Source organism: Vidua chalybeata, chromosome 15 (assembly GCF_026979565.1).
Source record: "Vidua chalybeata isolate OUT-0048 chromosome 15, bVidCha1 merged haplotype, whole genome shotgun sequence".
Classification (NCBI taxonomy): domain Eukaryota; kingdom Metazoa; phylum Chordata; class Aves; order Passeriformes; family Viduidae; genus Vidua; species Vidua chalybeata.
The window spans coordinates 12,084,890-12,111,601 of record NC_071544.1 but is presented as its reverse complement, the minus strand read 5'-3'; the positions used below and the strand labels follow the sequence as shown (position 1 = coordinate 12,111,601).

Here is a 26,712-nt window from a genome sequence, read left to right as displayed (position 1 = left end):
GGGCGAAGGCAAGGGGGTCTCTGGGGGACTGCAGGGAAAGGTTTCAAAGGAAAAAAAAACCAAAAACACAGCCCAGTAACAGCAGCAAAACCACTTGTGTGCTTTATCCTCTCCAAACAGAACTCCGTCTGCAGGGGCTCGCTGTGAGGATTTGGGTTGCTCAGGGAAGTTCACCAGGCTTGGGGAAGCAGCGCCTGCAGCTCGGGCTGGTCCCCTCTGTGGGACAGGACCCACAGCCCAAGGGGCTTCCTTGCCCCCTGGGCACAGGATGGAGGGAGCCAGGCACTCAGGAACTAGCCATGTCCTTTTATTGCCCTGGGGCAGATGGGCACAGGGCAGTCCCACGGGGCTCCAGGGCCACCTCCCTGGCTCTGCTTCCCGGCAGCTCCCGGGGACCTGTCCCTTCGGGCCAGTGGCTCTCAGTGCTGTGCCAGATCCCATAGCCAAAGTAAATGAGGAAACCTGGGAAAGGGCAGAATAGGGTGTGTATGGACTGTTTCTCTTCCTTCCCCTCCCAGCCAGCAAGTGCTGGCCCCTTTGGGCACATATCAGAGGACACGGTGCTGCCACCACCGCTGGACATCAAAGGTCATCATCTCCTCCCTCCCCACCACTGCTCAGAGCTACATTAGTGCCACGGGCTCTCAAACCACCAGAACTCCACGCAGAGGGGCTGGTGCCAGCTCTGGGGCCCCGTGAGTGGCCGTGCTTACCCACAGCCATCCAGAGCAGGTACCGCAGCCAGGCGGCCGCGCTGAGCCGGGCCAGCAGCACAGCGTTGATGGAGATGCTGAGGAGAGGCAGGAAGGGCAGGCAGGGAACCTGCAGGGAGCACAAGGGTAAATTCCACGGCTAAATTCAGCTCTTTGCTGCTTTGGCTAGCTGTCCATAGGCAAGAGGAAGCCCAGCCTGGCTGTGAGGCTCAGAGATCCAAGCTGGGACTGCAGCCTGTGCTGGAGAGGGATGCTTGTGGAGGCTGTTTTAGTTGTCAGGTCCTGCACTGCACAGGAGGTACCGCAGGATTTGAGGTGAGAGGCAGTAAAGCACTTGTAAAATTAAGCCAAGTTGTTAAGGCCAGATATCTTTTTACTGAAGAGCAGCTCTGGTTCCTCAGCAGGGTCAGCTGGGAGATGCCCCTTCAGCCCTCAGGTCATGGGGGGAAGAACCCTCGTGGTCCCTGTGGAAAACCCCATGAGCTACACACTGCCTCCAGCAGTACCTTATTAATGTGGATGCAGCAAAGATGTGCCTGACCTAAAGCTGAGGGACAACCCCCAAATGGCACCCTTTCCCCACAGGGCTGCAGCACTTGCCTGCTCTCTGTGCCCCAGGTCCTTCTTCCTGGGTACATCCCGAGGGCTGGGCTGGGTGCTCACCATGAAGGGTGCTTTGTCCTGGCTCTGAGGCTGCCTCCAGATGAGAAGAGCTGCTGCCAGGATCCCCAGGAGAGGCAGGGCCAGAGCTGTGATGCACCAGGCACCCCCAGCCTGCAGGCAGGGCAGCCCAGCAGCGCTCACCCAGCTCAGGGCACAGGCCAGGGTGGCTGCAGAGGGACCACAGTGTCAGGGCAGCTTCCCTGGGCTGGGCCCATCCCTCTGCCACGCTGCCATGGTGGCACAAATGACAGCCGGGGGACACGGCTGGGTGCCTTCTCATGGGGGGTTTAGCTTTTCTCTCCAGTCTGGGAAGCAGAGGGAGCAGGAGGTTTCCTGAGCTGCCGTTGGGGCAGCCAGCTGTGTGGCAGTGGGGTGAGAGCAGGAAGGAGCCAGGCAGCCCCTGCATCTGCAGCTGGGTGGTTTCCACCAGGCCAGCCCTTGCTCCAGCAGGGATGTCCCCCATGGGTCCCCGCGGGCCAGCTCCCTGCAGAGCCCATCCATCATTCCCAGACACACCTACAGCTGCCAGAGCCCAGACCACCACAGCAGAGGAGCGAGGGGTGGGATGGGGGGGCGGCCGGACCAGGTGGTTCCACCAGAGCTGCACAGCTGGGACCTTCCCCACAGGAGCGTCCCGAGGGCTGGGCCCAGGCCGATACCTGAGGAGCAGACATTGGATCAGAAGCTGGGTGAGCCCTGTCCCCTGTCCCCAGCAGTCTCACCTGAGCAGCAGCACACAGCCAGCCACCATCGAGTAGGCCAGCAGTGTGCCAATGGACATGGTGTCAACCAGGGCTTTCAGGTCGAAGAGAAGGGCCAGGAGAGCTGTGGGGAAGAGAAGCCCTTTCAGCCTCCAGGCAGAGCTGGCAGTGCTGCTGTGCCCACCTCAGTCATACTCTCCTGACCTCCCCATGTCCCCCCAACAGCCACTGCAACAGAACCTCGATGAACTGGTGATGCTTTGGTCACTAGCACAAAGCATCCTGACACCTCCTGCCTGGCAGTGCAGAGAGGCTGAACCAGAGTCTGGGACACCATCAAGGCCAAATGGTCCTCACCCACCGTGAGGAGATCTGTCTCTGGGTGAAGAGACATGGCTCTAACACCTGCAGTCAAGCTAGAGGCAAAGAGGACACCCCCCAAGGCCTGCTCACAGTTAAGGGTAACCCAAGCACTCACCCACCTGCCACTGCCCCAGACACCAGAGTTGCCACCACTGGGCACTGACGGCGACTGACTTTGGCCAGAGGTTTGAAGAGGAGCCCGTCTCGAGCCATTGCATACAGGATCCGTGGCATGGGGAACATGGAGCCCAGGAGGCTGCACGAGAGAGGGGAGGAGATGGGCGAGAAGAGGGGAGGAATCCAGGAGGTGCCATCCTGCCTTTTGCCCCTCCAAGAGAGCTCCCATTCATCTCTATGGCCCAAAACCTTCTCAAGACCATCTACCAAGATCATCACCTTCCTCACCATCAGATGAGGGACAGTGCCAGGGAAGAGATGTCTGCAGCCACCTGTGCATGCCAGAACACCCCAGCTCACTCTTTTGGGCATGGTACCACCTGACCACTTCCTTCAGGGGCATGCCAATGGGTTTGGCTGCTCTCCCTGATCAGGAAGGGCCAGGGTGGGAACACCAGGGTTTGTGTGGAAGGGGTTTTGGACAAACAGGAAAGACAAGGAGGAGTTTGGGAAAAAGGGGTTGGGGATATCTCCTGGATGTGTTACAGCTCCAGTACCTGCTCTGAACCACAGAAATGCCATCAGAGGACGCCCCTCACCTGGTGGTCAGGGCACACAGTGACCCCGCAGCCACGGCGTACTTTGCACTGCTCCAGCCAATGTACTCAAAAGCCACTGGCAGTGGGCTCATGGTGTCTAGGAGGTAGTAGGGCATCATCAGGGTGAGGGCAGCAGACACCCCGAAGTAGGCCAGGAAGCAGATGAGGAGGGAGAGAATGATGCCCATGGGGATGGATCTCTGTGGGTCCCTCACTTCTTCCCCTGGGGAGGACAAGCTCAGCTGTAGGAACAGAGGCTCATTTAAAGTGCATGGCATGCTAAGAGCCCAGCTCAGGCTGGAGAGAAGATCCTATATCCCCCCAAGAGAGAACACAGAGACCTTCTAGCAAGGACCACTAGATTCATTCTCTGTCCCAGGGATATTGGGATAGAGAATATCTCTGCTTAAGGATTAGCCCAGACATTCCACGTGGACTCTTAGAAAGGGCAGGAGAGAGTGGCTGCAGCACAGAGCTGGGAATGTGCCTGTTTCCCAGCCTCACACCAGTTCCCAGGACTGTGGGGACAGTCACTGCCACAGCCCCCCAGCCTGCAGGGAGCAGCACTCCCACCTCACTTACCTGTGGTAGCAATGCAGTCAAATCCAACAAAGGCATAGAAACAGGTAGAGGCTCCAGCCAAGGTCCCAGTGAAACCATAGGGCATGAAGCCTCCCACCCCAAAGGCACTGGTCCTGTTGTTGGCCATGGACTGGTTCCTGGGGAGGAGGAAGAGTCAGGCAGTGCAGGGAGGTCAGTGCAATGGGGTCCCAGGATGGGGTCAAGCTGCGCAGTCCATCCAACCCGATCAACCCACAGCATCAACCCAGCAGGACTTAGGACTTTGTCTCTTTGACACATTGCCAACAGGGAGAACGGAGAAAGTGCTGTCTCCCTGGATAAAGCACTGGGGGGTTGACTCCCCCCCACTCTGAAGGCAGCATGGGGAGAGTGAAGCCCCTCATACCCAGCCTCCTGGGCAGCTGCCTGTGGCAGGTCGTCCTCCCTGAGCTTCCAGTTGCTCATGTGGCCTTTGATGAAGCCACTCACTGTAACAAAGAGCAGGACGAGCACGTTGAGAGCTGTGAAGGCTTTGTTGACCATGGTGGACTCCTTCACTCCAAAGGAAAGAAGCGCTGGAGAATAAAAAATCAAAACTGGATGAGCCCCCTGGATGACACCAGGGTAGACATTACTGGGGAGGGTGGAAAAGGGGGGCAGTGGTAAATTCAGGACAACTTGCAGATTTCCCCAGATTCCCTTTCTATTCCACATTCTATGCTCAGGGAATTGGTAAAGACATCAGAGGAGTCAGCCCCATCCTGAAGAGCTCGCAGTGGGGTGAGGAGTTCATCATACCTGATGGAGGGTGGCACAGGGGGAGGCATCCTACCTGCCAGCAGGATCACTAGACCAGCAGCAAAGGCATCTGGGTGCTCTGCCAGCCCCACAGAGCTCATGGCTGCGTGAGCACCCAAAAACCTCCCCATCTTCTTGCCGAGGAGCTGGTCAAAGGTAGCGCTCCAGGCCCGGGCAACGCTGGCAGTACCTGGGGAGAGGTGATGGCTGTGTTCTGGTGCTCCTGTGAGGTGTCTAAGGAGACCCAGCAAAGCCACCAACACAGTGGTGGGAGGGATCAAGAGGGCCTTATACCGATGACATAGGACAGCAGCAGGTTCCACCCAGCCAGGAAGGCCCAGAGCTCGCCCACTGTCACGTAGCTGTAGAGATAGGCAGAGCCAGCCAGGGGCACGCGGGCCCCAAGCTCGGCGTAGCACAGCCCTGCCAGGGCAGACACCACGGCTGCAATCAGGAAAGAAAGGACGATGCTCGGGCCAGAGCTGGTCTTGGCCACCTCCCCTGCCAGGACGTAGACACCAGCCCCCAGTGTGCTGCCCACTCCCAAGGCAACCAGATCCACGGTGGAGAGGCAGCGGCGGAGGCTGGAGCCCTCTGAGCTGGCTGGGACTCGCTTCCTGCGGGAAAGCAGCTTGGGAACAGAGCGCAGGCGGCCCCAGCACGGCACCTGCAGGAGAGGAAAGCAGCAGGCGTGAGCACACTGCTGCCCCACGGGCACTGACCACCCTAATGTGACACAAACCCAGCCTCAGTGGTTGGCTTGCAGCTCCCACCATCCATAGTGCTCCTGGACTCGCTGGGCGCTGCCTGCTCTCTGTCCCTGCCAGTAAAACAGCCCATTTGGAGCAGGATGGGGCTCAAGCAGCTGTGCTGCTCTCTCATCCCCAATGACAAGTGGAGCTATGCCTGGCTGGGGTTTGTTTGGCTCTGTCCAATTTGTGAGAGAGGACAAGGACACATGTCCCCTGCCAGCTCAGAAAGTCGTGTTGCTCCAGCAGTCTCCTCAGCAGGGACACACAGTGAGGATTATCCCAGCTTTGACACTGAAACTATTTGAAATACAGAACCCATGCCAGAGAAGGAAGGATGGGAGATGCTCTGCTCCTGGAAATTGCCTTGAAGTGCACCAGGAAGGATCCACCTGCTCAGCTGGAGATGCTCCCACAGAACCGGTAACTGTGGGTCAATGGCACAGCTCAGGAGGAGACTGGATCCCCTGGGCCATCAGCCAGTGCTTTGGTTTGCTGGGGGCACCACTGGGGATGTCAGCCTGGCAGAAACCCCAATTTGTGTGACATCTGTGCTTGGGGGAAGGTGGGCTTTGTATGGCATGTCTGGGATTTGTGTGCCTTCCCCCATCCTGCACATCCTTTCCCAGGAGCTCCAAGACTGGAGAACCTGCCTTCACATCCCATGGTGCTGCCAGGACCTCCAGGTTATCCCACAGCAAAGCAAAAGCCGTGCCACGCACTCCAAATGCCATAATCTGCTACTTACATAGCTGGAAACCCTGTGCACATCCCTGCAGCACAGGGGACATGTGATCCCTGCTGTGGTGTGGAGCTGGAGGGGACAGGGACAGCCCTGCCCGGCACCCAGACCCGCAGGATGAGGTGTTCCTGGTGGAACAGGGAGCTCCGATTCTCCAGGACAAATGCTGTGCCCTGGGGGTGAGGAGCCGCCGCCCTGCCACCCCCCCAGCAGCGCCCACCCGCTGCACAACCCCAGTCCCGCCCAGGGCACCTCGCCCCGGCGATTTTCCTTTCTCCTGCAAACAAATTACTCACCCCAGCCATCCTTTGCTCCAGCGGCGAGCTGCTGAGGACAAGGAGCACCAGGCATGCCCCCCTTACGCTCTCCCCTTAAATCCCTTTTGGGAGCACCCTGGCCCTCCCCCCGCTGACCACCGCTCCGGGCTGCACAATGGGAAATCTATGCAGAAATATTTTTCCCACAACGCCTTCCAAATCATACACACAGCCTGCAATGCTAATAGGCTCAGAGGCATTATTGAGGGAGTTTAATTGACTTTTCCCAGCTCCCTGGGCAGGTAGAAGAGGGAACTCTTTCCCTCTGTTCCTGCTCCTTGCACCAGGACCCACATCTCAGTCTGTGGAGCTGGTTTTGGAGGAAATTTAGGCAGAGAGGAGCAGTAATAAGGTTGGGTTGGGGTTTAGGGGTGCATGCACCTACAGCTATGACTGACCCAGCTGCCCCTGGGGAACAGAGAGAGATGAAATGGACTGCAGCAGCAAGGCAGAGGAGCACAGACCCAGCTCCATGGGATGTTCGCAGCAGCATGTCCAGCTGAAACTCCCCAAAGCAAAATCCTGAGGCTGCTTGCACTTTCCTGGTATCTGGGCATTCCTGGGGTGCAGCTCACAGGGACTGAGCAGAAGAGTGCAAGCAGGGGCAGGGCTAAGTCCAGGGCTGGGCTGTGTGCTTGGGGGTCCCAGGTGAGGCTCCTTGGGGCCACTAAGGCACATGAGTGTCCTTGGGCACCAGCACGGCTGTTCTGCACAGCTGCTCCTGGCAAGGAGAGGCCATGGAGGGAGTGATGGGGTGACCTGGTTGGTCATCAGCGTCCTGGGAGAAGAGGACCAAGTCTGGGCTCTGAGGACAGGTTGGGAGAAGTGTTTTGGTGTGAAGAGTTAACTTTGATTTTATTGTAGATAGCGCTCAGGCTGAGTCTGTTTACAGTATTTTGAGAAAAAACTCTCAGGCTGTGGCTCAGCTCATCCTGTGGCTTTCAGCTTGCAAGGAGCAGAGGAAGGGAGCAGGAGCCATGCAGGAGTAAAGCAAGGAAGGATCCAGAGCATCTAAAGCATAGATGTACACTCAACCTCAAGGCTGCCTTGAGGGGCTGCCTGGCTCTGTGGGGCAGCCCCATATCTAGAGACCCTGTGAGCTGCTGGGCACTGTGAGCAGCTCTGGGGCAGGGGGGCTCAGCACACCAGCCAGGGAGAGCAGGGCTGTTGTCCCACGCTGCAGCACAGGGTGAACAAAGCCGTGCTTGTCACCCACGCCGTCTCACATGAGCGAGGTCTCCAGATACCAGTGCCAGCCCAAGGGAACATTGCTCTGAGGAAAGAACAGGGCAGGGCAGGAAGGAGCAGCCTGTGCTGGGCGGCTGTGAGGGTCTCACCCTGCCGGGCTCCTCCAGGGGAGCACAGCCCCATGGCTGCAGGCCAGCCCTCCTGGGGTCCACGCTGCCCCAGACAGGCAGGGCTGAGCAGCTCAGCTGCCTTGCAGCCCCAGAGAGATGCTCAAGCCAGTGGGTACCCCCAGGCCTGGGATGCCTGAAGAGTTACACACCAGCAGCCTTCAGCATCTCCAGGAGTCCCTTGGGGTTTTCTGCTCTGGCTGTTGTCAGACTCCACCGCCCGTGGCTCCTGCGATGCCCCGCCAGCTCCTCCAGCCCCGCCGCGCTCTCTGTGCCGGCTGGGTGGTGGCGAAGAAGGAGCCGGGTTAAACGTGGGTGAGGCAGGGAAGGAAACGGCCTCAGGGCAGTGCAAACAACGGTACAGCCTGCCAGGAGCATCCTGGAGAGACTCAACCTGCATCTCATCCGTGTCTGCAGCATGAGAAGAGAAGCCTGGGGAGAAAACCAGCTCATCGCGCCAGCTCGGGTCCTGCCCCGTGGGTGCTCATTGCAGAGCCTCGGTCAGCACCTCCCTCCTTAAGCGGGTCCTGGGGGACCAAGGCCAGGCCGTTCTTCCCTCCTCAGACTCCTGCAGAGAGTCAGGGACGGACATTTCCCAGCCATGCAGGGAAGGGGTGATTTGGGGTGATTTGGTGCAGGCAGAGGTGGCTGGCGGCAGGACCGGGAGGCACTGGGGTACCTTGCGCCTGGCGTTCACCAGGAAACCACAGCTGGGGGGAGAGAAGGGGTGACATTTCCGCAGCTGAAATGCAACCACCGGTATTGCCTGGCAGTGTGCGTGTGGCACCGTGCCACCGCTGCTGGCAGAGTGCCCCTGCACACACCAGTGGGGCTCTTGTGCCAGGAGACCCCCTTCCCCACAGCCGGGCAGGGCAGGGTGCTTTTGCGGGTGACACTGGGTGCCGCCGCACCGCGGGCACCCGGCGGAGGTCTGGCGCGGCACCGGGGGTGGGATGTGGCCCTGGCCATGGCAGGCGGGGACTCGGGGGCGGTGACGTCTCGCCGTGAGGAAACAGCTGCTCGCCAAGGACGAGCGCTCGGCCACAAGAACAGCCCGAGCGCGGCGGCTCCTGCGAGCGCACCCGAGAGGCTCCGCGCTGCCGGTCAGTGCCCGCTGCGGGCCGGGGCACCGCGGGCTGCGGGCTGAGGGGTGCGGACCGGGGCGCCCGACGGGGCCGGGCGCTTTTTTCCGCAATGGCCTGGGGGGAGGAAAGTCGTGGAAAGGCTGCGCTGGGCGGTGAGCTGTGCAAGCGGAGGCTCCCTCTAAGGGGTGGCTGCAGGGGGAATCCCTGGGTTTTTTTCTTTTTAAGAAAAATCTTTCCTTCTTGACAAGCCCCCGGGGGCTCCGCTGCCGGTGGGTGCTTTTTGAGGCGGGCGCTGGCGGGGCTGCGGGCCCCGCTGGGTGTGTCCCGGCCGGGATGTAGTCCGTGCTTTGGTGCTGCGGCGGCTGCGGAAACAGCCACCCATCCCTCCTTCCAGCCGGGATCCACGCTGAGGATCCCCCCTGCTTTGGTACCCACCAAGTTTTGCACAGGTAAACGCAGCCCACGACTGCCCAGAGGCTCGGAGCTCCTGAAGGCCTGGGAGGCTTTTTGGCAGTGGGGTGGGGCAGGGCGTTTTGGGGAAGTCCCTAGCCCTATCAGGAAGATGGTCCGGTGTTCTTTTAAGCCGGGCAAGCTCACTTTGCTTCAGGACAGCGGGTTGCGGGGCACTGGGTGTTGTGGCCTGTGTGCTGGGGGAGCCCCCCAAGCCAGTCGGGCTCTTGGGGTGCAGCCCTGAGCTCACACCTGTGGGGGGGCTTTGGAGAGCCTGGAGAGGTGCACTGCTGGCCAAACAGAGGCTTCCACAAAGGCTGTGCGCATCATTTAGGATTTCTCACGGGATCCCCATAACCCACGTTTCTCCGTTGTTGGGTGGGGGGCAGGTGTACCCCCATGCTGGGCCGCTGCTGCCCAGAGGATGGGGTGTGTTTGTCCGGGGATTTTCCCGGGGCTGCTCTCCAGGGACCCGCGGAGGTGTCGGCAGCAGCGGGGGACAGGGACGAGGCACTACAAGGACAGGTCGGGGACTGGGTGTGGTCGGCGATTCTCCACCACTGCCGAGATGAGTTGGGTGTTCTCAGCCCCGCTGCCACATGCATGGCGTGAAAGAGAAGGGCTGTGCCATGCTGGGATTTCCCCCCGCCCAGGAGGGTACACAGCCTCCTGTAGAGGCTCCAAGGTGGCACTAACAGGCTGCTTGTGCCGGGGTGGGATCCCTTGGCACCCACCCAGCATCCGGCCGCAGTGCGGCCCCACTGCGTGTGGGGCGTGCGGGGGCTGTCCCCCGGCCAGCAGCCACGGAAGGGGGTGAGGCTCACAGCCTCCCCAGCTGGAGGGGGAAGGGGAGGTGAAAGCAGCTCTGCGTTTCTGCACAACTCTCTCCCTTCAACCGCGGTGCCTGTGGGTGCTTTTAAAAGCTTCCTGTACCCAAGCAGGGGGACTCGGCTGCACAGATTGGTTGCAGGGCTGGGTCTCCCTTTGCATGGGAGCTCCTGCAGGGATGTGCAGCCAAGCCAGGGAAGTTCATGTGATTTCTCCTGCTCGCTCCGTGGCATGAAACCGAACTCCTCTGGGGTCAGAAATCCCCCAGCGTGGCCCTGCTCTGCTCTGAATCTTTCTGCAACGTGTCTCAGAGGGAGGGTGAAGGAGCCAGGCGGGGCCGTGCCTCATGGCTGGCCTCAGCTGACGCTCAGCGGTTCATTCATGGCCGGGCTCCATTTTCCAGCTGTTTTTCTCCCTCTACCAACTTCTTCGGAGCAAATGGCGCTGTTGGGGGACTTTCTCTGGGAGGGTGGGGAGAGCCCACACTGCAGTGGGTTGCAGTTATAAATGGTGCTGGTGTTAGAAAACAACCTGCAAGTTACCCTGGAAACCCAGCTGTGTTTCCTGGTTTCCAAGGATGTGTGGGACTGGTGGTGGCCTTGATTGCTGCACAGAAACTCAGATAACAGCTCTGGGGATATTGTGGGGGCTGCCCAGCACCGTGAGACAAAGACAAGTCCCCAGCAGCTGCTGAAGCTGGGCTGGCCTCAGAGCCTGGGGCTTCAGGGGGGCAGAAGGGACATTGAAGGGTGCAGTGAGAAGGCCCAGCCCTGCAGAGGATGCTCAGCCCGTTTCCACGTATTCAGCACATTTTTTCCCCTCTGGTTTCTCTTGGTACTGACAGGAAGCTGTGCAGGCTCTGCGCTGCCCCTGGCCTGTGGGGTCCCCTCAGTGCCGGATAGCAAAGGCTCAGTAACCACAGGCTGGCCAGCAAAGCCCCTCTCCCTGATCCATCCTGCAGCACCTGGCAGTGCTCTCCCATGGGCACCACCCCCCAGGAGGGAGCAAACCCTCCCTGAACTAACACAACCTGCAGAGAGGGGCCTTGGCTCACAGTGACCTTTCTGTTCCCTTCCACAGCTCCTCCCTGCCCTCGCTCCAGTGATTTCCAGCTTGGGAGCCATGGCACCCCAAGGAAAGGTAAGAGTGACCTCCACACGGCAGGGGTGGGTCCAGGGCAGACCCCAGAGCTGGGGCAGCATCTCCAGCAGCCTCAGGGATGTGGTGAGGTGCATGGACACCATGCTGCCCAGAGCCTGTTTACATTCCTGCCTCTGCAGCCAGTGCTGTCTGGATGTGATGCAGATGGGGGAAGTGCTGGGCTGGGGAGCAGGAACAGCAAGGAACAAAAATCCTTTTGGGACCACAGTGGGATGGGGAAGAGAAGCGGGGCCGTGGGAAGGGGAGGAGAAGAGACGTTGCACTGGGGATTTGGGCATTTGGTGGAGAAAACTCCCGCCTGAGCATGCTGCAAGGCATGCAGCCCTGTTTGGGCCTTTCTCCACAACCCAGCCTGGATTACTTCCCACTCCAGACTGGGGCTGGTGCGGTGTGGCAGCTGGGTGAGCAGGTGCTCCCCTGCAGCCAGGAAAACATCTCAGTGTGGGTGGAAAACCCTGCCTCGGTGGGCAGGTGTGCTGGCTCAGTGCAGCCTGCCTGCTGGCAGGGGAGGAGTCCCAGCCCAGAGCCTCCCTTCTCCACTGCTGGGGCCAGGCTCTGCTTTCCATTCCCTGGAGAAATCAAGCAATTATTTCCTCCAACTTTACTACCCAAAGCTTCCTGCCCAGCTAAGGCAGTGGTTGCTCTAGGTGGGGAAACTGAGGCACAGTGCAGGTGAGCACGTTTCTGCAGCAGTCCAGGATCCCAAGCAGCCATGGGGGTGGAAGAGAGCGAAGCCACGCTGGGAATTTTGCTTCCACCCTCCTGGCCCCAGTGTGGCTTATTTTTAGCTGGGAGGTCCCGGACAGGCCAGGATGACTCAGAGGCTGGAGGAGGGGAGGCAGGAGGCCCCTGGCAGCTGAAACAGGATGGAAAGTGGGATGGGGGTATGAAGAGTATGTGGTGGGCAGGATGCTGTTTCCATCCTAACTGATGTTCCTGCACTTCCCTGGGGCTCATTCCCACAGAGAATGCAGGGAGTGTGGGGTGATGCAGAGCACTGAGCTCCTGCCTCAGTTTCCCTTGCCCCAGCAAGGCAGGCAGCTCATGCTTCGATGGCTCAGCAGGCAGGAACACAGCCCTGCTCTTCCTCTCCATTTAACCAAAGCCAACATCTTGACTTCCAATACTCTCCAGCCACCCTTGTTCAGTCCTGCTGCCTCCAGGCACCTCTTTTGCCTTGCAATTTATTTCCATCTCTGCAAGGCATGTGTGTGGGAGCAGCTTGTGCCAAGCCAGGAGGGTCTGGGAGCTGCCGGGAAGTGGGGCTAAATCCAGCTGTCCTGATGAATCACCTGCAATACGATCTGCCCCGTGCCCGCCTGGTTCCCTGGAAGGGCAGCATCTCCTCTTGGTCCCTGCCACAGGGGACACCAATGCCAGCAGCTCCTCCCAAGAGGGCCTGTGGGATGTGCCCAGTTTCTCTCTGGAAAACAGGAGGAGAGAGGCTGGTTTGCTTCTGACGGGGGAGATGTGCAGCAGAGCTGTTGTGCCATGATGTTGGGATGGGACCCAGGAGAGTGGTGGGTGTGGAGCTGCCCTGAGTCCATCTCCTTGGGCTCCTTCCTGGAGGCACTTCCTGGGTCAGGGACATCGATGCCCATCTTCTCCAAGGATATGCTGGCTTTAGATGTCCATGCTGGCAGCAGGCCTGGGCCTTTTACAGCTCCTGAGGATCTTAAAGAAGCCGTGCAGCAGATCCTGAGCAGATGAGCCCAGGGAGGTGCACATACCCAGCTGGCACGTGGTACAAGCAGAGCCAGGGGAGGATGCTCAGTTTCCCAGAGTGCTGGCACAGCTGACAGCCCCAGCTCAGCTCCCAGCTCTCCTGTTTGTCAGCACAACTGCTAAAGAAATGCTGCTGTTCAGTTCTTCCCAGTCTGTGCCCCTGGTGGGGATGTATCCCAGTTCTTTATGTGGGGCCAGGATGGTTTCACCTCTGCTTCCACCCAGGGTGGTGCTGATCTCATTCAGGGTCCAGCTCCAGGCTCCCGTGGGGTGAATTCCCTGAACAAAGCTGACCTGGGAAGGGGGATTTCGGCCCCTCCTTTTTCCTGAGGTCTCTGGAGGTGTTATTCCTGAGCAGTCTGGAAGTGGCAGAAGAGCAGATAGAAGTGGATCATATCAACCCCCAGGATTTCTTAGGCTCTCTGGAAAGTCTTTCCCAATACCCAGGGTCTCTGCTCCAGCCCCTTGGATCAGCCTGGGCCCCGTGGGAGTGCATGCTGGAGCAGGACAAACTGTTGGCAGCTCTGGTGCTTCTCAGTGTTTTCCACTTAGCAGCCCACTTGTGCCTGTAAATTTGTCTCCTTGCTTGGAGGCCATGCAGAGCCTGGGCAACCTCAGCATCCAGAGTGGTTCCTTGCTTGCAACAGGCAGTGGAAAATTAATTTCCTCTGTAGGGAGAGCAAACAGAAAGGAAACAACTGCAGAGGAGAACATCTGTTTATGTCTGAGCTTGAACTTTGCCTTGGGCAGCCTGAGCCATAACGGATCTTACCTCAATCCTGCTCAGCTTCAGCTTCTTCCCCCATCCCACTGGAGCTGCTCCTTCCTCTTGTACCTTCTCCCCTCCTTTCCCGTAGGTCTACAGGGGCTCAGTGAAGGATTTCCAGGGCTTTGACGCCAACCAGGATGCAGAGGCCTTGTACAATGCCATGAAGGGATTTGGTATGGATGCTCCTCCAGACTGCCCCAGGGCTACCCTTGGTGTCCCTTATTCCTTGGTGTCCCCTATTCCCTGGTTGACCCTTGCATGGCTGGGTGTCCTGCATCACTTCCCCTCTCAGCTGACTGAGTGCTTTAGCAATGTGCTAAAGCTCTCCTGGTTTCCTTTCCTCCCTGGAGCCAGCTTGGCTCTGCTTGTCCTCCCTGCCCCAGCTCCAGAGCAGCTCTGGGCACAGCAGGGTGGCTGTGGTGACTCCTGGCTCTCCCCACAGGCAGTGACAAAGAGGCCATCCTTGACCTCATCACATCCAGAAGCAACAGGCAGCGGGTGGAGATCTGCCAAGCCTACAAGTCCCTCTATGGGAAGGTAAAGTCAGGAGCACTCCCTGGCCCATGGCCCCACTGCAAAGTGGCTGTGGCTGCCACCACCCAGCCCACACAGGGACCCACTGCTCCCTGGACCCAGCTGGAGATGCTGTGGAGCAAAGGATCCCCCAGCCCCTTTCTCCCCCTCCACCAGGACCTCATTGCAGACCTGAAGTACGAGCTGACGGGGAAGTTTGAGCGGCTGATCGTGAGCCTGATGCGGCCCCCAGCTTATGGAGATGCCAAAGAGATCAAAGATGCCATCTCGGTAAGGGGTGGGCACCCCTCCAGGGGTGGGCACGCTGCCCAGGGCCCCTCTGAGGGCACCCCAGCCAGCCCCAGTTCTCATGGGGCTGTGTCTCTGCCCGCAGGGCGTCGGCACAGATGAGAAGTGCCTCATTGAGATCCTCGCCTCCCGCACCAACCAGGAGATCCATGACCTGGTGGCTGCCTACAAAGATGGTGAGGGCTGAGAAGGGCAGGGGCTGCCCTGTGTCCCTTTGGGCCACAAAAAGGGCAGAGGTGAAGGGATCCAAGTCTCCAGACCCGACCTCTTCCCTTCCTCTTCCACCAGCCTATGAGAGAGACCTGGAAGCTGACATCGTTGGAGACACATCAGGCCACTTCAAGAAGATGCTCGTTGTTCTGCTTCAGGTATGTCCCTCTGTCCAGCATCTGTAGGTGGTGGGTGCCTGTGCCCTGCAGGGCTGAGCCCATCTCTCTCCCACAGGGTGCCAGGGAAGAGGATGATGTGGTGAGTGAGGACTTGGTGGAGCAGGATGCCAAGGTGAGGCTTGGTGGGTCACTGTCATAGGTGGTATCTGGGCAGGGATGGGGCACTGGGACATCTGGATTTAGGCTGCAAAAGGTGGGTGGGTGCCAGGGGAGCACCCTGAGTCAGGCTGTGCCGCCTTCCTCATCCCACCAGGACCTGCTAGAAGCTGGCGAGCTGAAATGGGGCACAGATGAGGCCCAGTTCATCTACATCCTTGGCCGGAGGAGCAGGCAGCATCTCCGCCTGGGTGAGCATCACCTGCGAGCTCAGGGTGGGCCTGAAGCTATCTCAGTAGCTTCTCCAGGCATCTCCTTGCTCTCATCCCGCAGTCTTTGATGAATATCTGAAGATTGCTGGGAAGCCCATTGAGAGGAGCATCCGGGGGGAGCTCTCTGGTGACTTTGAGAAGCTGATGTTGGCCGTGGGTAAGCCAGCCCCACGTGGGGATTCTGCAAAAACACACCACTGCCCTTCTCGGCTGGGAGGGCTCAGGACTGGGGCCAGCAGGGTCAGGGCTGTGGCTGTACCTGGTATCAGGGGGCTCAGGGAGGCTCCTTCAGGATGGGTGGGGATGCTGGATGTGGTTCCCATGGGGTGTGGGTGTTCAGAGGTTGGGGGCACTGGTGCAGCTGGGTGCTGGCATCCCTCACCACACCTCAATTTCTCTGCAGTGAAATGCATCAGAAGCAAAGCAGAGTATTTTGCTGAAAGGCTCTACAAGGCCATGAAGGTAAGTAGATTTCCCCTTACCCACAGGGTCCCCCCAGCATTGCAGGGATCTGGCCAGAGGAGGGGTCCCCTTGCCACGGGGTGCTGCTGGAGAGCAGGGTGACACAGGTCCATGAAGGCAGGACTTATGTGACCTTCCCTCCAAAGGAGTTATTCCCTCAGGGCTGGGGCTGGCTAGAAATCAGATAGAGGGCTGTCACCGTTGAGTCAGGGACAGGAACAAAGACTCTAGTCTTCAGAAAGTGAACAGAAGGTGTTAAATAGAAATTAGCGAGTCTTTTATAACCCGACTGGCTAAGCTGACACTTGATTGGTCCTAAAGCAAAAACCTCCCACACTATTGGTGAACTAAGAATAGCACACTCTGGAAAATCATATCTATAAACAACCTGTGTAGAAAGAGAGATAATAATTGTTTTCATTCTTTCTCTGAGCTTTCTCACAGCTTCTCACAGTTTCCCAGGAAAATACTGGGAGAGCTAGATCTCTCTCTGTTCAGAGGATATGTGATTACCACAGAGGGTCCAACATGTGATGAGCTGAGCAGAGTTGTGGCCATCCCAGGCTTGATGTGGAGCTGGTCCATTGCAGGGTCTGGGCACGAGAGACAACACGCTGATCCGCATCATGGTGTCGCGCAGCGAGATCGACATGTTGGACATCCGGGAGGTGTTCAGGACCAAGTATGAGAAATCTCTCTACAACATGATAAAGGTAAGTGCTGGGGGTCTTGTTCACCCTCCAAGCAGCTGCTGATGCTGCCTCCCTCATGATGCCAGCGCCCCTGGGAGGGCTGTGCTGGGGGTCCATCTCTGAGGACAGGGTTCAGGGAGACCCCTCTGCATGAGCCCATCCCATGGCACTACCTTGATTCTACCTACTGCATGTCCTCTGTCTCCATCTGCTTTTCCAGGAGGACACGTCTGGGGAGTACAAGAAGGCTCTGCTGAAGCTGTGTGGAGGGGACGATGAGTAAGACCATTGTCACCCGCTTTGTTCCTCTTCCTTCCCTTGGTGCTGGGTGCAACATCTGGGTCAGAGCCTGGTGGAGCACCTGGACCAGCAGCACCCACAGTGACTGTGGTTTGGTGCAGGGGGCCCTGTGGCCCCTCTGCATGGCCAGCCACAATGTCGTGGTTCCTTCTTGCCACATGGGAGCCCTGCAGGGCAGGGCCAAACCCCTGGAGGGAGGATGCTCTGGTGGGGGAGGTTGGGATTCACCACATATTTCCTCCCATTCCCACCCATCCAGCCCCACAGCAAGCACCTGGTTCCTATCCCTGTGCCCAGTGGATACAAAACACCCCTCATGGAGGAGCGAGACAGGGTGAGGGGGGGCTGCTGGCAGGTGCAGGGCCCCTGTGGCTCACTGTCCCCTGTCCTTGCTCTCCGTTGCAGTGCTGCAGGTGAGTTCTTCCCCGAGGCGGCGCAGGTGGCCTATCGGATGTGGGAGCTTAGTGCGGTCAAAGTAGAGGTCAGCACCCCCAGCCCCCCTGCACCCCCGCTGTGCTGCCTGCCAGCTTGGGACCCCTGGCTGCTCCTCTCTGCCATGGGGCACAGCCAGCCCCACACCTCTGCTCTGACTCTCACTCCCCAGCTTCTCTCAATGCCATTCTCTGGTTTTGGGGTACGAGGTTGGCAGGATGTAACCATGGCAGGGCTGGCTGCCCCCCGTGGGCTCCACTAACCCCCTGCTCCCTCTGAAGCCTTCCTGCCTTGGGGCAGTGGGTCCTGCATGTCTCTGCAATGCATCACATGCAGCCCTGGCTCCAGTGCCCACCAAAGAACTCCTGCCTCCTGGGGTAGCCTAGAGCTGGCCAGGGCATGGCTGCAGTATGGGGAGCGGTAACCTGCATGCAGCTGAAACTCCCACAAAAGGGTGCTTTGGGATATGCAGAAATACACCCGGAGCCCTACATGAACACTCTGAGGATGGAGATGTTTTTGGAGCATAAGGACACAGGAGGATAGAACTGTAGGGCAGGAATGGGCACCCTTTCAGAGACTCCTCTTCTGTCTCTCAGTGACATGGCCAGCCCAGGCTGAGATGTTCCAGGCTAAGGCAGGCAGGTGTAACACTGGGCAGGGCACCAAGACTCCAGGGATTTTCTGTTTCTGTCCTATTCCTGCTCTCTGCTCATCTGGCTATGGTTTGCCCCTTAATGGAAGGGGTTACAGTGGTGTGGAGATCCTCACTGATCCCCAGGTGCTTGCACTAACACAGAGCCTGCTTTGGCCTCAGCTTGCTGGGTGGCACCTTCCCTCTTCCTCATCTCTCCTCTCCATCTCTCCATCTCTCCCTCTCTCCATCCCTTCATCCCTTCCTCCCTCCCTCCCTCCCTCTCATCTCGAGGGTGAGCATAAACCCCTCTCTGCATCCACAGCTGCGAGGAACCGTGCAGCCTGCAGGAGACTTCAACGACGATGGCGACGCGCAGGTGCTGAGGAAGGCCATGAAGGGCCTGGGTAAGTGGGAACAGTGAGTTTAGGCCCAACAGCTCCTGGTGCACAAAATCCACCCTGGCCCACACAGGGCTGCATGGAAGCCCCAGGGGGAATAGAGACGGAGCTGTGGGAGTTCTCCCTTCCCTGCCTACCCAGTTTGTGGGGGTGGCGATGTGCCCATGATCAGCGGTGACACGGTGACACAGTGTGGTTCTGCTGTCATTGCAGGCACGGATGAAGGGGCCATCATAGAGGTGGTGACCAAGAGGAGCAACGCCCAGAGGCAACAGATCCTAAAGGCTTACAAGGCTCATTATGGCAGGGTACTGCAGTCTCCATCCCACCCTGCTTCCTCCTGCCCACATCCTGCCCCCTCCCACATGGAGATCAGCCCCTCACTGAAAGGAATCCTGCCCAGGGAGCAGTGGGCAGCTGGGGCACACCCACATGCCCTGGCATGACTCCCCCAAGGGAAACAGTGTCACAGCAGCCACCCACTCTGGGTGCCCCACCAGCCCAAGCGAGGGTGTCCCTTCCCTTCGGTTGCCCCATCCTCAGCTCTGCACAGAGGGCTCCAGAGCCAGAATCTCCCCAGAGACACCCAAATATGTGACTTCAAACTGCCCCAAGGGTTTTCATAGATGTCTCCAATCCCTACGCTCTCCTCCCCTTCTTTTTCTCTCATGTTTCCTCAGTTGGTCCGTCCCTGCAGAAGCAGCTGGGGACTGAACCCTCAAACGTTTTTTTTGCAGGACCTGATGGCAGACCTGAAGTCTGAGCTGTCTGGCAGCTTGGCCAAGCTGATCCTCGGGCTGATGCTGACGCCGCCACAGTACGACGCCAAGCAGCTGAGGAAGGCCGTGGAGGTAATTGTCACACTGCTGGTGGCCCAGGGCTGTCAATGCCCACAGCTTCACATGCCCCAGGGTCTCATCTCCTCTGGAGAAGAAAAGACAAGAAAGCACCAGGACAAAGACCTGGTTTGCACTCAAGACTTGCATGCCTCTTTGCAGCCCAGCATGCTCAGCCAGCTGGTAGCCACTGGAGAGCCAGGGTAGGGACAAACCAGTGACATTCACTGCTATCCACCAGTCACACCAGCTGGGACCTCACTAGCAGCGTACTTGGACACTTCCATGTTGATTCCTACCAGCTCTTGGGGCAATTTGCTGGATATAGACTTTTGCCACGTTGTTGACCTGGACCCCTCCTTGCCTAGCACTGCACAGCAGTGCCATCATGTCCCCATCTGGTGTTGGCACCTGTAGCACCCACCATGGCACTCTCTTCCAGGGGGCCGGCACAGATGAGAGTGTCCTGATCGAAATCATGGCCACGCGGAACAACCAGGAGATCAGGGCTATCAACCAGGCCTATCAGGAAGGTAGGGCACAGGAGGGACTGGGGGAGCACCCAGGTTCTGGGCACAGAGCACACTGTGCAAGGTCCTTCCAGAGCCCAGGCAAAGTTTTGCCTCTGGGTTGGGTCCATGGCTTGATGCTGTGAAGGTCTGTTAGTCCCTCCAGCAGAGCGCTGGTCCTCACCTCTCTCCACCTCATGGTGACATGCCCCAGCTCTGCTGTCAATGTCTCCTTCCCTGAGAGCTCTTTCACAATGATCCTATTTCCTCCAGAGTACCTGGAGCAAGAGGCTGTGCTTATGCTCAGGGCATTAGAGCTGCTGGGGTGATCCCCTCTTCCCTGGGTTTGAACTCAGCATCTGCTTCAGCCGTGCTTCCCATGGGCATCACGGGGACAACAGGCACTGGTGGGTGGGAACCTGAGCTGCAGGGCTCAGCCATCCCTTCTCCACAGCCTACCACAAGAGCCTGGAAGATGACCTGAGCTCTGACACATCAGGGCATTTCAAGAGGATTCTCGTCTCCCTGGCTCTGGTAAGGGCAGCTCTCACTGGGTCTTTTCCTCTCCCTGCCACAGGCAGTGCTGGGGGTCTGGGAGGACAGTAGAGAAGACACAGCACCCCTGCCTGGCTGGGCAGTGCTGCTGGACTCTGTCTGCCACCCCCTCACTTGGGGCTCTCCCAGGAGATGTCCCCTCTCCATCTCCATGATTTTTGTATCCAACCACAGGGCAACCGTGACGAAGGACCAGAGAACCTCACACAGGCACAGGAAGATGCCAAGGTAAGACCCATATTGGCAGTGCTCTCCTGAGCTTTGCATTAAAAAAAAGGAGAGGATGTTGCGTGCCCTGCTCTGGAACTGACATTCTCAGGGAAGCAAATGCTGCTGGGCCAGGGTCTCTGTAAACTGCAGGAGGAGATGCCAGGTGAAATGACACCTTTGGAAGTAAAGCTCCCATGCCTGATTCCTGAAGCCCTTGGCTCTGCTGCTCCATGGACGGGGAGAGCAGCCCCAGGGAATTCCCCACCAGTAGGCTGCAGCCTTTCTTGTGCAGAGCTGCCACTCTGTGGTTCAGTAACACACACTGATGCTGAAATTTGGCTCTTGAGCTTCCAAGATAGCTTTGGGCTGCTCTGCATGAGCCACTCACCTCGGTGTGTTGTGCAGGGGGCAGCTCTGACACACTGGGGTGCTCCAGACCTCTCCTGGGCTGTGGTGAGACACAACTGGAAGGGGAAGGCTGAGCAGCCAGAAGCAGTGCAGGGAGGTGTGGGGGCCATTCCCTGGCTGAGCTCCTGGTCCCAGGAGACCTGTGACCCACAGGCTGTGTCCCCTGACCCCCTGCTCCTCAGGGTCGGGTCTTTTCTATGAGGGGCTGGGAAGATCTGTGCAGGGTCAAACCCGAGATCTTGCTTGGCTGTCTTGTGCCAGCATTGGATGTTCCAATGCCCGGGAGAGCACCACAGCATTGCCAGCAAGGCTGCCACCAGCAGAGGGAGCGGATGCTGTCCTGCCTGTGTCCCTGTCCATGCACTGCTTGCACCCTGTCACACTCTCTGCCTGTACCTCTGCCCAGGCACTGCCTGCACCCTGCCACACTCTCTGCCTGTACTTCTGCTCCTGCCTTTTCGGGACTACCTAAAAACAGAGGCTAGACAAAATTAAAGGAATAAAAAGCGGTTATATTTATTGAAGGGCCTTAAGTGCATTTAGGGCACACGTAGCCCCCCCAGGGGCTACACCCAAAAATGATGACAGGTCACAGGTTTTCATACTTTTATAAGTTTGGTCCATTTGCATATTGGGGGTTAATATTCCAATTACAGCTTCAGGTAATGAAGTCATTTACCCCAAGTTTGCTGCCCCCACCTCTCTTGTTTACATTTCTTGGGGCCTGAGACAGTGAAGTGTCCTTGATTCCCAGGAGGAATTGTTTTGTATGTCTAAAATGGGAAAGCAGTGGCTAACACTATATGGAGTTTAGAGTTATACACTAAGGCATTGCAGGATTACAAATACATGAAAAATACAAAAGCTAAAATCCTAAGGCATCACTGCCCATTCACTGCCTGCACCCCTGCTGCATGTGCTGCTGCTCACCTCACCCTGCTGCACAGAGAGAGCCAGGGATGACATACACAGGGATGAGCCAGACAGGTGGCACCTGACCTGGCACCACGCTGTGTTTTGTCAGCAAAGCTGCCCCTCCCCTCGTCCCACTGGCAGAGGTGGGCAGGCTGGTGGGAGCCAGCCTAAAGGCAGGCAAGGATGCTCCAAGAGGAGCAACAGACTGGCACCCAAGCTCCAGGGCTGGGGAAATTCACTTTGTTTGGCCAAAGACCAACCTCCCAAGGTACTGGTGTAGAGGCCAAACTGGAGGAGGACACAGGTCCTGCTCATGGGGAAGTAGGGGACCTGGGGACAGGTAGCTTTAAGGGATTTTGCTAGACTTCCCTTGCTTTGTCAGGGAACAATAAAGGTTGAGCAGCACCTTCTGACCCTGTTGTCTTCCTGTCTCTCTCTCTCCACCAGGTTGTTGCTGAGACCCTGGTGAGTGCCTGCCTTTTCGCTCCTCACCCTTCTGCACATTTGAAGGGATGCTGCAGTCCTGGGGTGCAGGGCTGGGGCTGGGAATTGCAGCCCCACAAGCCAGGCCTTTCTGACCACATGGCTGTGCTCACTGGCTTGGGACTCTGGTGTCCTTGCATCAGGATAGGGGACAAGGGGACAGATGGGACCTGCAATGAGGGCACTTCCCTGCAGCGTGGGGCAGGAGAGGGAGAAAGCCACCTGCCCTGCCCTTGGGGACCAAGCCTGCATGTGCGACCTGTGTTCCAGGCAGTGTGGGACTCTGGGCTGGCTTCCCTGGCTCCCCAAAAGTGGCAACTGGGGAGGGGGTGACTTTCTCCTGCAACAGCCTAATGGATGAGATGAGCACAGCCTCTCACTGATGCCCAGAGAGGAATGGTAGCCATTCATTCATGGGCAGCACTACTGTGGCCCACAGTAGCTTCTGTATCTTTCAGACAGCCCTGAATTTTCTCTTCAGGTGCTGTTGGTCACCCCTGAAACATCCTCCACAAAGGACAAAAAAAGTCTTAACCATGAGCATTGCAAAGCTTTTTCCATAAAAACTGGAAAACATCTTTCTTAGAGATAATCTGTGAGTGTGCAGCTTCACATCCATGCAGAGGAAATGCCTTTTTTAGGGGGAAATATCCTCAGCTATTTTCATGCTCATAATTTCTTTACAAAAAGGTTTCCAGTCAAGACTGGCTGTCCCAGGAAAAGCTTTTTCACACCTGTGTCCCTCTCTGCTATGTCTCCCTCTTCACCCTTTGTTCTCTCCCAGAAACTTGCTGATGTCTCCAGCAATGACTCCAGCGACTCCCTGGAGACCCGATTCCTCAGTATCCTCTGCACCCGCAGCTACCCCCACCTCCGCAGAGGTAGGATCACGTTTCTCCATCAGCTGCAACACTAGTGCTTGGATTTGGGCTAGATGGGAGATGGGGGTCCCCTCAATGCTGAGGTTGAGCCTTGTCTCCCCAGCAGTGGTGGGGATGAGGCCTGGCATTTGAGGTGGCTTGTTGAAGTCACCCAAGCCTGCTCTGGTCTCACGTGGTCCAGAAGTCTCCACAGCTGAGGCTCAAGTCTCCTGGGTGCCCTGGGCTGGGGTGGAACAGCTCAGCAGTGACCCTTTCCTCTCCCCCATCCTCAGTGTTCCAGGAGTTCATCAAGATGACCAACCACGACGTGGAGCACGCCATCAAGAAGCGGATGTCGGGAGATGTGAGGGACGCCTTCGTGGCCATCGGTCAGTGCTCCCTCTGGACAGGGCTCTCTGCAGGGCAGGCAGCCCCTTTAGCTGTCACTGCCTAGGCAGTGTGGCAGCAGATTCCTGCTGCCTCTGGGCCATGGAGACTCCCACTGGGGCATGGGGTAGGGCACTTACAGGGTCTCTAGAGAGGGCCAGGCCTGCGCCCTTGTACCAAGGAGGGCTTGTGGCTGAGACTGTGGTGCCACAGCTCCTTGCTGTGATGTGTCCCCTGGGTGCCATGAACCCTCTTTCTGTCCCCTCTGTGTGTTGCAGTCCGGAGTGTGAAGAACAAGCCAGCTTTCTTCGCTGACAAGCTCTACAAGTCCATGAAGGTGAGTTCAGACCCTCCTGGGGCTGGGCTGTGGGAGAGGGCTGTGCTGGGCTTCTTTGGGACTGTGCTTTAACCTCGTGAAAGGGATGGGGTTTGTCCTCTGGGTGTCCCTAAGGGAGTAGGGAGGGCTGAGCTCAAACCAACATCTGGGTTATCAGGTGATGTGTCAGGTTGATGTCTTACTGCCAGCAAGTCCAGCATATGTCCAAGGAGAGATCACAGAACAGTTAGGGTTGGAAGGGACCTTTAAAAGTTTCATCTAATCCAATTCCCTGCAATAAGCAGGGATGTCTTCAAGACTATTTAAGGCCCCATCCAACCTGGCCGATTTCTTCCTTGTAACTACTCTGAATCTTCTCTTTTAACTTAAAACCATCACCCCTTTTCCTATCACTACATTCCCTGCTAAAAAGTTTGTCCCCATCTTTCTAAAGCCCCTTTTTAGTATTAAAAGACTGCAATGAGGTCTCTCCAGAGCATTCTCATCTTCAGGCTGAACAACCCCAGCCTTTCCTCACAGGAGAAGTGTTCCAGACTCATTTTTGTGGCCTTCCCGTGGGCCTGATCCCCAGCTTGGACTATGCTGGAGATACCAGTGAGCCCCAGTCCCTGCAGGGCTTTTTGTTCAAGCTCTCCCTTGCAGGGTGCTGGCACAGATGAGAGGACCCTGACCCGGATCATGATTTCTCGGAGTGAGATTGACCTGTTCAACATCCGGGGCGAGTTCATAGATCTGTTTGACAAATCGCTGCACCACATGATTGAGGTGAGGGGACAGGGACATCCCCTCCTGGCTCATCACCTTGCCTGGCTGAGTCCTGGCTCTGAGCCCTGAGGGGACCTGAGCCATAAGTGGCACAAGGGCTGAGCATCACCTGGGCAGGGGGAACTGCCCCCAGCAGCCCCAGAGTTGGCTGGTCTGGCTGTAGAGAGGATGTGCTGGCATCTTCCACTGCTGCAGGGATACCTGCAGGGTGTCCAGGACATGGAGCTGTGCCTCCCCTGTGTGCCCAGCACCTTGAACCAGGCTTCCCCGGGGCTGGTTCTCTGACATGGCTCTCCCTCTTGCAGAAGGACACCTCTGGCGACTACCGCAAGGCTCTGCTGGCCCTCTGTGGTGGGGAGGACTAGGTGGCAGCTGGGGCTCTTTGTGTCTGAGCCAGCACACAGCCACTGCCTTGATGTCACCGCAGCTTTGGGGGCTTCAGGGGACACTCAGTTCCCTCCAGAGAACAACTCACTTTGCGCTGGAAAGCAGCACCACATTGCAAGCGGGGGAGTCTCGGGGAGGGGAGCAGAGGGGTCTGGGTAGGGAGATTGTCTGTCTTGAAGCAAAATAATTCATACCCGAACATGCCACTAAACCAAGGAATTTACCCAGATGGAAAAGACAATTTTAAATCTGATAAATAAAACCTCACTGTTGCTGACCCTGAGGCGAGAGCAGTTGACTTACTGGGGCAGGTTTGGGTGGGACTGGGAAGCCCTGCTCCCATAGGCAAACTCAGGTAAGAGCCCAGCCCCAGCTCCAGGGAGGGCCCTGAAGACACCACAAAACCTCTCTAAGCAACCCTTCTGCTGAGACAGGGGCTGAAAATGCATGTGGGGCTGGCAGCAGTGCAGGGACTTCACCAAGGGCTTCACTTCATGCCTCTGAAAATCCCCAGCAGGGTTCATGCCGTTGTGCGGATGATGCTTTCATAAACCAGAGATACAAATCAGATTTGATGGCATCCACCCGTCCTCGCACGCGGTTTCCTGTGCTTTCAAGCTGCTGAAGAAGCAGTCGAAAGGCACATGCCATAGAGGCTACACCCCCAAACTGTTCGTTGGCACTTCCCCCAACACTCGGGAGAAAAGAACTGGAATTTCCAAAAGCGGGAAATTCCAGCACTTTCAATTGTTTCCAAGTCAGAACAAAAAGTTGTGAATACCCTAGTCTTCCTCAGAACAGCTGGGTGAGGAAAGCTTCACCTTCAAAATATCAAAGCAGTGTTGGGAATAATAACACAATATTATTACAACACTTCAAAACCAGCTGAGGTCAAGAAGCAGCAACATGTAGAGACAAACCAGAGAAGCTGAAACAACTCAGCTGGGTATTATCCCACTAAAAATTCCCTTGATGCCTTCCTGTAAAACATCCCCTTGTAACAAAATAACCTTTATTTGGGGAAAACAGTCTGGTTGAAGCTTTTTCACCCTCCCCATACTCCCCATAGAGATTTGGGTTCCTATGTCTAGCCCCTGTGTGTAAGTAGGATTGGGCGTCCCTGTTCAAACAGTATCTGGGGGGCTCAACATACCCCACACCTGCAGCAGCCTACGGGTCACCTGCTTGGCCAGGAACCTGCTGCAAAGACCAAGCAGCTGCAGAAGTTGTTTTGAAGGGAGGATGTAACCCCAACCTTCATCTGCCCGTCTCTTCCTGCAGCTCCACGCTGCAGCTCCGAGCTTTGCAGCAGAGGCTTCTGGAGACGAGGGCGGCACAGAGACTGCAGGAGCAGAGCTGGCCACCTCCCTGCAGTGGGGAACAGGGCTCAGGAGTGAGGAAGGCCCAAGGAAGTTTTGAGGCTTGGGTGACAGACCATCACCCCTGGGAGAGGAAGATCTGGGGCAGTGGAGCTCTGTTCCTCCATAGCAGGTGGAAGCCCTGCTCACATGTTAGAAGAGGGGCACAACACGTGAGCCATCATCTGCTTCATTCTTGCTGCCAAAACAGACACTCGAGGGGTTTGTACAGGGGTGGATGTTCCCTGGGCACAGGTGTAAACACTCCAGTGAATTTTCTGGTTGTACCGCGATTGCTATATGCCAATGGCCAGGGCCATTCACCACCCACAGCCTGGATGTCTTGGAGTGGCAGGACCACAAGTCAGCCCCTCAGGGCCAGTTCCCAGCCCAGCTCAGATGTTGCCACCACCAGGAGGGCTGGCTGGCCAGAGCACACTGTTCCCAAGGTGCCTGCTGCAGGCTTCTCCTACAAGATAGCAGAGTCACACAATGTTTGGGCACAG

At 57.5% G+C, this 26,712-nt stretch overlaps 2 protein-coding genes across 4 annotated transcripts; one reads left to right on the top strand and one right to left on the bottom strand.

Annotated features, from left to right (window-relative positions):
• Nucleotides 1-59: 59 nt before the first annotated feature.
• LOC128795866 (cationic amino acid transporter 2-like) lies at nucleotides 60-9,818 on the bottom strand. The gene is made up of 15 exons (XM_053956948.1): nucleotides 9,558-9,818; nucleotides 8,590-8,877; nucleotides 8,358-8,388; nucleotides 7,831-7,956; nucleotides 4,810-5,241; nucleotides 4,550-4,705; nucleotides 4,124-4,292; nucleotides 3,739-3,875; nucleotides 3,157-3,379; nucleotides 2,560-2,696; nucleotides 2,099-2,201; nucleotides 1,893-2,035; nucleotides 1,377-1,543; nucleotides 714-822; nucleotides 60-462 (listed from the first exon to the last, which is right to left on the bottom strand). The coding sequence occupies exons 1-15, from the start codon at nucleotides 9,816-9,818 to the stop codon at nucleotides 308-310; spliced, it is 2,637 nt and encodes an 878-aa protein (XP_053812923.1). The 3' UTR covers nucleotides 60-307.
• On the top strand, nucleotides 8,683-25,131 carry ANXA6 (annexin A6). 3 transcript variants are annotated; one of them, XM_053956659.1, is made up of 26 exons: nucleotides 8,683-8,781; nucleotides 11,122-11,181; nucleotides 13,785-13,869; nucleotides 14,139-14,233; nucleotides 14,387-14,500; nucleotides 14,604-14,694; nucleotides 14,807-14,886; nucleotides 14,963-15,019; nucleotides 15,161-15,254; nucleotides 15,337-15,432; nucleotides 15,679-15,737; nucleotides 16,328-16,450; nucleotides 16,650-16,708; nucleotides 17,135-17,210; nucleotides 18,121-18,202; nucleotides 18,410-18,504; nucleotides 18,934-19,047; nucleotides 19,475-19,565; nucleotides 19,996-20,075; nucleotides 20,271-20,324; nucleotides 22,077-22,094; nucleotides 22,897-22,993; nucleotides 23,266-23,361; nucleotides 23,638-23,696; nucleotides 24,339-24,461; nucleotides 24,767-25,131. In XM_053956659.1, exons 2-26 carry the CDS (start codon nucleotides 11,164-11,166, stop codon nucleotides 24,824-24,826), a joined length of 2,016 nt encoding a protein of 671 aa, XP_053812634.1. In that variant the 5' UTR covers nucleotides 8,683-8,781; nucleotides 11,122-11,163; the 3' UTR covers nucleotides 24,827-25,131. The 3 variants fall into 3 exon arrangements, with proteins under 3 accessions (XP_053812634.1, XP_053812636.1, XP_053812635.1); XM_053956660.1 differs by lacking the exon at nucleotides 8,683-8,781 and adding an exon at nucleotides 9,118-9,212; XM_053956661.1 differs by lacking the exon at nucleotides 22,077-22,094.
• Nucleotides 25,132-26,712: the final 1,581 nt, after the last annotated feature.